This window comes from Sinocyclocheilus anshuiensis, unplaced genomic scaffold, assembly GCF_001515605.1.
Source record: "Sinocyclocheilus anshuiensis isolate Anshui unplaced genomic scaffold, SAMN03320099.WGS_v1.1 scaffold1015, whole genome shotgun sequence".
NCBI classification, from domain to species: domain Eukaryota; kingdom Metazoa; phylum Chordata; class Actinopteri; order Cypriniformes; family Cyprinidae; genus Sinocyclocheilus; species Sinocyclocheilus anshuiensis.
Window position 1 is genome coordinate 1,002,496 of NW_015546029.1, and position 12,255 is coordinate 1,014,750.

The 12,255-nt window shown below is 36.6% G+C and overlaps 1 protein-coding gene across 1 annotated transcript in view; it reads left to right on the plus strand.

Moving 5' to 3' along the window:
• LOC107698735 (protein FAM204A) overlaps positions 1–2,995 on the plus strand; it is a 19,075-nt gene extending 16,080 nt beyond the window's left edge. The window contains exons 7-8 of the mRNA XM_016499834.1: positions 2,195–2,304; positions 2,736–2,995. Of these exons, the coding sequence (XP_016355320.1) occupies positions 2,195–2,304; positions 2,736–2,787 (162 nt within the window). The 3' untranslated portion in view covers positions 2,788–2,995. The remainder of the gene's footprint in view (positions 1–2,194; positions 2,305–2,735) is intronic.
• Positions 2,996–12,255: the final 9,260 nt, after the last annotated feature.

Here is a 12,255-nt window from a genome sequence, read left to right on the forward strand (position 1 = left end):
TCTTTTTTTTTTCTTTTTTGGATTGTGATTTTCATTCCTTTTTTTCCTGCCCTGCATTTTTTCTCTGTGCCCGCATTTGATGTGAAAGGATTTGGCACTAAGTCACAAGAGAGGGAAAAGGAGGGGGGATAAGGATGAAAAAGGAGGGAATATCATGAAAAGTGGATCAAAAAAGTAAATGAAAAATAATGTCATATTACTGAAAATATGAGAGGCTAATTTGTGCCGACTTTTTGCTAATTTTGTTCTTGCCACAGAAAGAAGTGCTGTCACCTGCTCTGCGCTACACTGATGACAGTGCCAGTGATCAATGAACACAGAAAGAAGTGCTGTCACCTGCTCTGCGCTACACTGATGACAGTGCCAGTGATCCATGAAATAAGCTGCCGCCGGCTTTGTTCTGATAAGAATGAACAAATCTGCACAATGTACTGCGCTCCGAATCTCATTTTCATACTTGCATGCAGGCTAAAAGAAATAAGCTGTTTGCAAGGCTTGATTAATCAGACATTTGAGAGCTTTTTTTCTTTTTTGTCTCTTTGATCTGTTCTGTCTCCTAGGTAACTTGCTTGACATTAATGTTGAGCCCCAGTAAAGACAATCGTGGATAGTAGACTGGACTGATTAAAAAAAAATTAAGACCTTTAATGCTTCGAATATAGTAATGTGTGTGAAAATTGGGGTGTCCCGGCTGGAAGAGCGAAGGGGGGCTTTATTTTGGTGGTGGGGGCAAAATTTAGTTAAAGCTGGAGTGGATGTGGGTAATCCTTGTGTCGAAAACGCAGATAAATCTCAAGATTTAAACCTCCTGACAGCAAAAAAAAATCCTCTTTTGTTGTCTCGAAATGCTGCTTTTTACCCATGACATTATTATATATATATTTTTTTAATAAAGCTTGTTTGCGATCTGGGCACGCTTTTCTGCTCGCGATAGCTTTAGCACCTATTCCGCTTAAACGCGCCTCTCCAAAAACACGCTGGTGTGAATTATCTGCGAGCGGATCTGTGCTAAACATGGGCATGATCACCCATTATAATTTCCCTCTCTGCGCTGACTTGCTAAAAAACATGATTTATGGCTCTTAAAACCTCGAAAAAAATGGCAAGGATTTAAAAAAACTGTCATAGTGTGTTAGCTTCAGGTTATGCAGACGCCTTTACAAATCTTCCAAGTGCCTGTATAGATGAATGCCTTGAGGGCCTAGCCGGAACCCCGCTCTCTCAGCCTGCTAAAGGCCTTATCTTAAATCCAAGCAAAGTACCATTAATCTTTTTGAAAGACCTTTATGGCTTTTAATGTATCCCAAATTAGAACATTTTACACCCTTGGTTCCTGAAATATGGCGATAAAAGGCCTTTAGAGTTTAATTTCTCCTTCCTGCTCGCTCTGACCTGCCTAATCCCAGCATGCATTAGGAGATATTTTAGTTTGAGTCTTTCTAATAAAGTTTATCCCACTTAATTATAATTGAAACATTTTTTTTTTCCACTCTCTTGCTCTCTCCAGGTTTTTTCGAGCCTACAAATGGTGGCACATTTCCTCATTACCAACTGAGTTTTTTGTGTGTTCCCTCTGATTGTGTTCTTTCACTGTTCTAAAGAATTACCCTTATATCCCCTCCCGAAAAAAAAAAATAATACAGTGGAGGCGAGAGAAAAGCAGTGGGTAAAAAAAAAAAAGGGTTTACGATTTGTCCGAGTGTTTATCAAAGTTTCTTGCGGTCCAATAATAAACCCATCCCGGGAGTGATGGAAAAGGCCCGGACTCTTCTTTTGTTTCCTGAGCCCTCTGTGTCACTCTGACTATTCGAATTAATCTAGCCACACCACACACATTTCCCCTCACTGATACCGCCGACATGCGCCTCTCGCCCTCCTCCATTCATTTAGCCATCCTAAGTGCGTGCACTGCAATTTTCAGAATTAAAAGTCCTCTTTAGATGAACGGATTAAGTATATGAGATAATAACATTAATTATGCACATCCAAGCTGAGTGGTGAAACAGAGGGTTGGCTGTCCTACTTCTATCTATGAACCGCAAATTCTTTTTTTTTTTTTTAACTGATGATGAAGGTTTGAACCGGAGGCATTCTTCGAGCACCACCTTGCCACCACTGGCAGGACTGGTGAGGTTTGCCAGGCAGACTGATTTTCTCCTGCTAATGGAGCTTGTCTCTGTCTCCTTCTCAATAGCTGGCCGTGAAAATCGCACAAGCCGCCGATTGCCGTGACTTCACCCGCACCAAACAGGAAGCGGAGGCTTCCAGGGCAGCCCGAAAAAGCAGGAAGCAAATCGCTTGGGGGTTTGTTGTCTTTTTTTTTTTTTTTTCTTCTGTTCATCCCTGGTGCTGATACCCTGCAGTTTCATTAAGTCACTCTGCATTTCACACTTTAAATGTCCCCTCTTTCCTGGACATGCTGCTGTGTGTTAACTCATGTGTGTTCACTTGAGCTTTCTAATGAGTATGTGGATGCGGCTTATATTTTTGGTCAGTCAGTCCCTTCAGAGGGTCTCTGAATGCCCATTGTGAGCTTATAGCTACGATTATACTTTTCAATTCAGTTTTTGCATTGCCTGCAATTATATGCAACCATATTTATCCAAACAAATCTGTATTTCTGCTTTGATTTATCTTTCTTTGTATTGCTTTTATGTTTTTTCTAAAATTCCCGATAATTTTGAGTCAAATTTGTCACATTCACTGCATTTTTTTTTTTTTGTGTGTAATTTTAGGTTTGAAGCAAAGAAAAGATGGGAAACCAAAAGCAATATGGGATTCATGTGACATTCACTGCAGTTGATGAGTAAAGATTTGGCATGTTGATAATTGTTTATAGAGGTAATCTTTTTATAATACAGTATTATTGCATTCAAATTTCCTGTTTTGTCATTTAACATTTTATTTCTTTCTGAATCAGTTTTTTGGTCAATCATTCAGATTTGTGGGTCATTTTTTTTATGTAGCTAAATAAATTCCATAAGCACACCATTATTGTTAGATTGGTCATTATTGTATGTATTTTCTTTTTTTTCTTTCTCATAATTAAATCTGCCGCATACAGCTGTACACGCCATTTATTTACTGCCGTAAGTGGGTTAATCAGGAGCCGCTTATTTTCTTCCACGGAGGTATGGAATGAGAGAAGAGAAAGGAGAGATTAGGGGCCTAATGCAATGTACAGGATAATATGCAATAGGATTTGCCTGGGCAAAATGAAATTTGTAGGCTGTAAGGAGGTTTGAGCAGTCATAAACGAGGAGTTTAGTCGGGTTCGAGTGTAAGATGACTGTGTGTGAGGGAGAAAGAGAACGAGATGGAGAACGGTGTGTATGACACTGGACTCAACACATGATGCATCTTTGAGAGGACAGTGAACAGTGCACATTTTTATAAGCCTGTCTGTTAGATAAGATTCAGTTGACTGCACTTTCCAAATATGAAATTTATTTATTTCTGTATAGAATGTATAGATATTATTCTATTGGTATAATTACTTTAAAGGAATAATTCCTAAAAAAATCATAAATCTGCTATTATATTTGTTCCAAACCTGTATGATTTTCTTTCCTCCAAGGAACTCAAAAGAAGAAGCTTTAAAAAATGTTAATGTTGCTCATTTCCATAAAATTAAAGTGAATTGGCACCAGGGGCAGTCAAGCTCCAAAAATGCACAACAAAACACCAGTGAAACATAATAGAAGTAATCCATATCCATATTTTCAATTTTTCCAAAACTTCTGAGGATATGTTATTGGCTTTCCTTGTGTTGAAAATAACAAAAAACACATGATGAGGGTAAATAAATAATGACAAAATTTGTAGAATTATTTATTTTATTTTATTTTATTTTTAGCAGGATGATTCTTTATGCCTAGCACCTTCCTTTTTAAACATCCCTCCCACCTCCACGGCTCTGTCTCGTGAGGTCATTAGCGGGAATGTGGAAACTCACTCACTTGATTTATGCTCTGCTGGCCTGAGGCGGTGACATCTGTAATTTTAGGGCTTTGACATACCCACCCTGACAACAGCCAACTAACAACTGTAGCACAAACTTGTCAGTGCTGCCTCAAGGCAAGGTGTGTGGTTTCAGCCCTGCCAGTTATCACGGAGACATCTCACTGAAAGTAAAGCTTCGCTCTATTGTAAATGCCTTCTTTAGTATATCAGTCAAATTGTGCTTAGTAGATCACTAGTATGTGAAGTCTTATACCGTGTCTACAGCGGATGCAAGGATCTAAAAGACAGTAGAACCCATTATAATCAGTGATTCTCTCTATACTGGATGTGGTGCGGCACGAGACGATACAACACGACAAATCCCCGACAGTAAACTGATGCCTTGTTCTGTTTCTGATGTTCTCGAAGTGCCTGCGCTACTTCTGACATGGAGGACAAATGGATTTGTTGCGTCCAGTGTAGATCACTTCTAGCTGTTGCGGTGTGATGCGAAAATGGTAACATTTAGTGTAGACACAGTGTTAGAAGTTTGCAGGCCAGTGTTTCCAATGATTCTTTCTGATAAAAACCTTAAAGTCTTTTAGAATTTATTCTGAAGAATCTAGATCTGAATACATTGCAAAATTTACATTGAAAAAATAAAAATAAATAAATAAAAATATTCTTAAGTTCTGTTAGATATTTAATGACTGCAAAGACTGAAATTCTCCAAGGAAAAAATTACATCTAAACTTTCGGACTATGTACTGAATTTGATGAAGAACCCAACGATGAATAATGTTGTTTGACAAACATTGATAAAAAAAAATGTTTACTTGGTTACAAAAAGGTTTTGTTTTAAATGTTGTTTATTTGAACTTACATTTTCATTGCTTCATTTTCATTCCCACGAAAATTTGTTGTTGTTTTTTTTTTTCTTTTCTTTTCTTTTCAGAAGGATCATGTGACACTGAGGACTATAGTAATGGCTGCTGAAAATTCAGGGTTGCATTCACAGAAAATAATACAATAGAAAAAGGGTATTATACATTTTAATTATATTTCACAATATTACTGTTTTACTTTATTTCTGATCAAACAAATGAGTGTGCAATAAAATACCCCAAACCTTTTAATCATAGTGTATGCTACATATTCAGATGTAGTGTTAGTCTTCAGTATATGAACATTCCATATCATTTATATCTGGTAATTATCTATTTAAAATTGAGATTCTGTAATCAGATAGCTCTGTAAAGCATTACAGTACACTCTTAAAAATAAAGGTGCTTCACGATGCCATAGAAGAACCTTTTTGTCTTTATGAAACTTGCCTTGATTTATGCATATTTCAATAACTCATGCTTCCACATATCACAAACATCTCAGAATGTGTTTAGAAAATGTCCAAGGCTAAACCGCATCTCATCAGTCTACCATTAGTCATCTCTGTCTTTTTGTCTTTAAGGAGGGCACATGTCATCACCTGTGAGATGCTAATTACACTCATCTTGCAGAAGTCTTCACACTGAATGTCTCCTCTGCTGAAAGATTACATCTTTTCACCATTCCAGAATTCCAGGCCTTGCATCACTGGACTGAAATTCACACACATTTACAATGCAAAGGCTTGTGCAAAATATTTGTATTGTTGCATTGCGCAACAGCCTGAAGAATGTTTCCAACAGTGTTGTGAGGTTTGCCAGAGACATTTATAATTATTAGGTATAAAACACACAGTCAGTTTTTGTCTTGAAGTGGTAAGTGATGTTTTAAGTTAATGCAAATACAAATTATACTATATAAGTGACCCTATATAGTTTCCTACAGAATTTGTGAACTTTTTGTTGCAGCAGGGGAGATAATATCCATATATATTTATACACTACTTATTGAAAGTTATTTTAAATTGTAATAATATTTCTCAATATTTCTGCTTTTACTATATTTTTAATAAAATAAATGCAGCCTTGGTGAACATAAGATATATATATATATATATATATATACACACTACTTCTTGAAAGTTATTTTAAATTGTAATAATATTTCTCAATATTACTGCTTTTACTATATTTTTAATAAAATAAATGCAGCCTTGGTGAACATAAGAGACCTTTCAAAAACATTGAAAGGGCCGCAATATTTTGAACGGTAGTGAATATATACTGTATATATATATGAGTATGAATAGTTTATTCATTCACTGATATGACTGAAAATAATAACTTGTTCAGTAAGTGATGTTGATTCAATAACTGCTGGATTCAGTTCAGTGATGGATTTGCCAGACTAATTCAAATCGGAACTTGTCTTTTTTAGATATTCATTAAAAGTATCATAAAAATAGGCTCATAGAAAAAATATTGTTTTGGTAATCACGCTACATTGATTGAGCTGTATGTTTTTGATTCAACAAAAAGAACCAATTCATAAGAGTCATGTTTGTGTATCAGAACAAAATTTTTGTGTGCAGTTTGTGAGTTTTTTCCCATGATGATTCACAGTCTTTATTGCATGACATTCAATACAGACTGAACTCTCATTCAAAATTCAGAAAAAAATTACTTGTTTTTTTTTCTTACATCTGTGTATCTAGCATTTTCTTTAGGTTTCTTAAGTTTTAATGTAAATCTTTGTCCACCACAGTTGCTCAGCAATGGGATGAAGTAAGTAGAATCTATTAAGCCGTCCAGTATTCTCGTGGTACAGTACCTTGCATCCTTTTGGTCATTTAAAACCAATGGCAAAAATATTGACATATGGCACATGAAATCCTTTGTTCCAGTAAAAACCGAGCAATGATTTGTGTGAGCAAAACCTGCAACACACTCCTCAGCCTTTTGAAAATAACCTGTACATCATTTACAGTAATCCCATGTCCTCCAGGAGTCCGGAAGGCACATGCATCTGCTGAGAAGCTAGTGTCGAGCAGCATACATAAACCATTTCACCATGAGGAAATGCTCGAGACCGGCTTTGAGAGAACATGACCATCCTTCCACTTAGAGGGGTGGCTTGACGGCTCGGTTCCCTATCAAAAGCATCTCCGTCTATTAATCTCTTTGAACATGGCACAAAGCCTTGAGCTGTGCGTTTGTAGCATCTAAAGCAGGACAATCCGCTTGTTGACATCTTGTAGTTTTGCAGCTTGTGCAGTGTTTTTTAACTGCAGGGCCAGGCTTGCACCTTGACCCGTGTTGATTTGTTGTGAAGCGCAGAGGAAAACTCTTGATGCACATGTTGAAACACTTAAGGGGGGAAAATGGTTATTGTTAGGAAAAGAATAACATAAAAAAAAAAAATCTGTGACACCAATCCTATTAGATGCTTGAACGTGGCTACGGTGCGTTGAAATCCAGGTTTTTGCCGTGAAGGAGACATACGGATGTGGTAATCCCTCTTCACTAGAAACCTGCCTCACTTGAGGAAAAGAGCATGTAAACAGAAAGACAACAAGTGGAATCTTGAGGACAAAATCACAGCCGAGATTCCCTAGATAAGCTGTGTTTAGCATGTCGAACAGTGTGATTAACACCAATCCATTTGGGAGATGAATACAATTTAGCTTCGAACCAATTAAACGTTTTGTTGTGTTCGTGTGCGACCAGGCACTGCTAGCATTCATTTCACTGTAAGACAGGAAAAGAGGAGCTGTCTGCGAGGATGTTGATATTTTCCTCCGCTGATTTAACGACCCGCTTAATTCCGCCGTATCCGCGGCCCTCGCAGATGTTTTGCAGTTTTAATTAGTGTAATCATCGCTCTTGAGAGAGGCCAGGAGGTCACTCAGCGGGCCTTGCTTGTCAAGATGCTCAGAATAATAACAAAAGACGTGTCATTTATTCTGTCGCTGCGTTCATGAAATAATTATATGTGTCAAGACAAAAGATTCGTAATCAGTCAGGAGAAGAAAAAAATAGACTCATTACAGAGTCAAATGAACCTCAAGAAAATGAGTTGGACTGTTTATGTTACTGTAGCGGCAGTATTTCAAAAGCATTAGATGGATATTTTCTGAAATTATCTGCAAATTTTGGATGATGAGGGCAGAAATATTCAGAAAGGTAGTACAGATAAAGACTTTAGTGTTTTATGACATAGAATTGTATGGATATATTTACATCATCTTGAGAAAATTTGTCTTTTCAGTACCTTTACAGAAACTCAATCCCAGTTTGTCATTTGTTTAATATACAATAAAATACAATGTCGGTGGAGGCCAAATTATGAACATTTGTTACTTCAAATAGTATTTAAATTGATAAATTCCCACAGCAGCTTGCAAAAATGAGATGGTAGTATAATTGAAAGTTTTTGTTAACCATCTGGATTACTTTTTGCTCTGGTAACGAGGACAAGCAGACAATATACATTGATCTGATTTTTAAAAAAGTGCAAATGCAATTTCTATATAATTAAAACTAAGCTGTACTTTGGCTGAATATTAATATGGCAACATGGGAAACAGAAGATTGTATTTTACTTTGAAAGCACTTTAAATGCTTTTATTAGCATCTAAAAATAACTCGTGAAACAAACTGGAAATGAGCTTCCAATTAAAATTATGGTATCTTTAAATGAAATAAATGTTCCCTAGAACAAATATGTTGAATGTGCAGACATAATGCTCTCTCATCATTAAAAAATAATGACATATTGCGTGTTATCTGAATTAATTATTAATTAATCTTCATGAATATTACACAGTTCTTTTTAGTGAAATTAGCCAGTGCACACAAATGCAATATAATCTGTGAAACTAGAGCAAAAGTACTGCATTTCAGTATCTTTTGAAACACTAGCTGACCCATAATTTAGAGAAATAAGACAAAAGGTTTCATTTTAAGTTTGGAAAACTCCTCCTTTTGCAGAAAATTTAACTTCAAGGCTTTTTTACATTCATTTCAACCAAAAGAACTTGTGACCCTGTGAGAACTGCCATAGAGTCGCTCAATGGTCAAGCCGCTGCAGTTCCTGCCTGTGTAAACACACCTGCAGTGAATGATTCACCTTCACCCTCAGGGCTCTGACACCACTGACCGAACTAGAGAAATGCCCCTGTCTTACAAATGGACACTAAGCGCTCGCAAAAGCCTTCAGGGGATCTGCCCAAATCATCTTAAGTGACGTAATTACCATTAGCTTGATTTGTCTTTGTAGCCGGGTATGGTGAAGTGAACGCTGCTGTGGAAGCCGAAGGGAAACCTTTAGCCTTTTTCATTGGGGATACAGTGTCTACTTGTAGAAAAAAGGTATTCCTTTCCCAAGCTTATAATTACAAAAGTTAGCTTGATTAGAAATAACCCATTAATGGGCTGCGTTGTCCTAGCAACTTAAAGGGGTCCTATTATGCTTTTTCACTTTTTCAACTTTAGGTAGTCTGTAATGTTGCTGTTTGAGCATAAAAAAGATCTGCAAAGTTACAAAGCTCAAAGTCCACTTCAAAAGGAGATATTTTATTTAACAGAAATCACTTTTACAAAATTACAATGAACGACTCGTTTGGACTACAACGCATATTTTCCAGGATTTGTGATATCACAAATATCGACGAATGGGACGAGACCTGGTTGAGCTGCACTAGAGAAGGCAACGAGTGTTATCACTATGTCGGAGACACACTAGCTTTCCCAAGGCAGATGAACTTAGAGTGGTTACAATCATCCGGGTTTAAATCGTGCTCAAATTGATTTGATTTTGACGCAATATTTACACTGAAGCTTGCAGGCGGCTATGGTAAGGGACATGACATTTCCCGACCAGGCGCCGAGTGCTGCCAATCACAACACACACTGGCCCAGCTAACCAATCACAGCACATTTCGTATTTCAGAAGGCGGGCCTTCATTTGATACAGGAACTATTCGAGTTGTTCATGCCAGACTGGGGAGAGAGGTGTTGTAATAATGTAAAATATGTGAAAAATAATGTGTTTATTAATTTCAACCTAGTATGAGAGCCTGTTCTAGTACACCCCCAAAACAAAATCAAGACTTTGTAAAAGAGCATAATAGGACCCCTTTAAAACATGTTTTGGCAGGGCCACATATTGAAATAGCCTCTGATGATGAAAAAGATGCCATCAAACTGGTTTAAAGCAAGTCTGGAGAAACAAAGAAAAGGAAAAAAGACTTGGCGAAACAAATTTGGACAGGCCGGTGTATCAGCAAGTTCTAACAAATGTCTGAAAATTACACTTGGCAGCAAGCGAAAACAATTTATATTGCATGTATTATAATCAACTGGGTCATTAAATTTGTTGGAGTAGCTGTAAGTCTGTGGCAGTGTTGTGTAGCCGCGCTTCTCTGAGTTACGGCAGCATCAGTGTTTTCATGTCGAGGGCTGAGCTTACTTTCAGTGTAGACCTGATGAGTGCTGAACCAATTTGTCTCCGAACCCTTAGGAACTTTGCACAACTCTCTAAAGTAATTCCCCCACTTCTAGCTGCCTAAAACCTTGTCCCAGCACAAACAATAGCAATGCTTTGTAAAAGCCATTCTAAAACCTCTGCCAAGCATAATTTAACATTTGAATGACAATAGGCCACTTAACACAGCTTAAATTATTTCTTTGCACTATCAGCTACTTGACTGGATATGTGTTGTAACTGCACACTATCATTAACTGCAGAGTTTATGAGGTAGTCCCTTATCAAAGGCTCTGCGCCACAAGTTTGGGCAGGAACTATGCTGAACTTTCTGTTTTCTCTCTGAGGTAGAAACTGAATAACACAAATCACATATTTCATGGTGTGAAAGAGCTGGTCCTGAGGGAATCCCGAGTCGTAATTTAGTTGTTTTGAATATTTGCAATCATTTGTACAACTCGGATTGCTTAATTCACGTCGCAGTCATTATTTTAAATGAAAAGTCTTGCCGATATTTTTGTATGTGTATCTGTGTGTATTCAACCTGATCGTAACAAAAGAAAGGACAGTGATTTGTAAAGAGCTAAAAATGAAACTTCTGTCATTTAATCACCCTCGTGTCAGTTCAAACCATGTTCATTTTTATACAGTTTTTTTGTATTACGTAATTTTTGTCTTTTGACAAAAGTATTTTTCATTCATATTCATTAATTTCAGTGAATGTTACTCCTGTCCAAGTTGCACTTTTCTATGCAATGAACGTGCATGGTGTTTGTGGCTCTCCCTGATTTCCATCCACTTTCATGATGATGATTTTTATTTTTGTGGTAACTATCCCTTTAACTATTTCAGTAAAACGTACCTTCTTTTTCGTGATGAATATATACTACAGTTTGAAAGAAAGATATGATCTGAAGACATATTTAGCAGGGACACATTTAACTTTCTATTAATCAAAGAATACTGGGAAAAAATTAAGAAATTCACAAAAATATTAAGCAGTTTTCAACATTGGTGCTCAAAACATTTATTATTATTATCAAATCAGCATATTAGAATGATTTCTGAAGGATCATGTGAGTAATAGTTGCTGAAAATTCAGGTTTTCCATCACAGGAATCCATACAAAAAAAAAATGATAATTTGAGAAACATCTCAGTATTTTTTTGTTCATGCAATGAAAGTCATTGGTGACCAAAACAGCTTTGTTACCAACAGTCTTCAAAATACCTTCTTATATGTTGCGCAAAAGAAAGTAAGTAATTCAGGTTTGAAACAACATGAGGGTGAGTAGCCTAAATGACAGAATTTATTTATTAATTTATTTATTTTTGGTGAACTATCCCTTAATGTTTGTTTGCTTGTTTATTTATTTATTTTTAAATAAATAAAATTATACTCTAAATCAGTTCACTTTCACGGTTCACAGTTCACGGTTCACTCTATGAATAGGCTATTGAATGGTTCACACGATTCGTTCAATACAGGATTCATTCAGAAAGTGCTGCGCGGAGATGCACAACAGTTCTGCTGTGGCTTTATAGGTAATATTTTCGTTGGCAAAATTGAACAAAAACACAGAATGTTGTGTTTAAAATATAGCACAATATTAACTTCTTACTTAGGCTACTGGACTGTTGTGTAAAATCACATTTGCACTCGTGTTCTTTGTGACAAAAACAGCATTCCTGTTATATTGCTCTCGCTGCTGTATGATATCGCTTATCATATGATATAATAAATATGAGACAGGGCATTTTTTGCCCCAATATCTTGAATTTTAGTGCATAACTGCTTTTATGGAGTTGTTGCCCTGCATCATATTTGTCAACAGGCAACTGTATGGAATGTAAGATGTTATTAACGCGATTAAAACTGACAGCCCTAATATACAGTGGGTACGGAAAGTATTCAGACCCCCTTAAATTTTTCACTCTTTGTTAT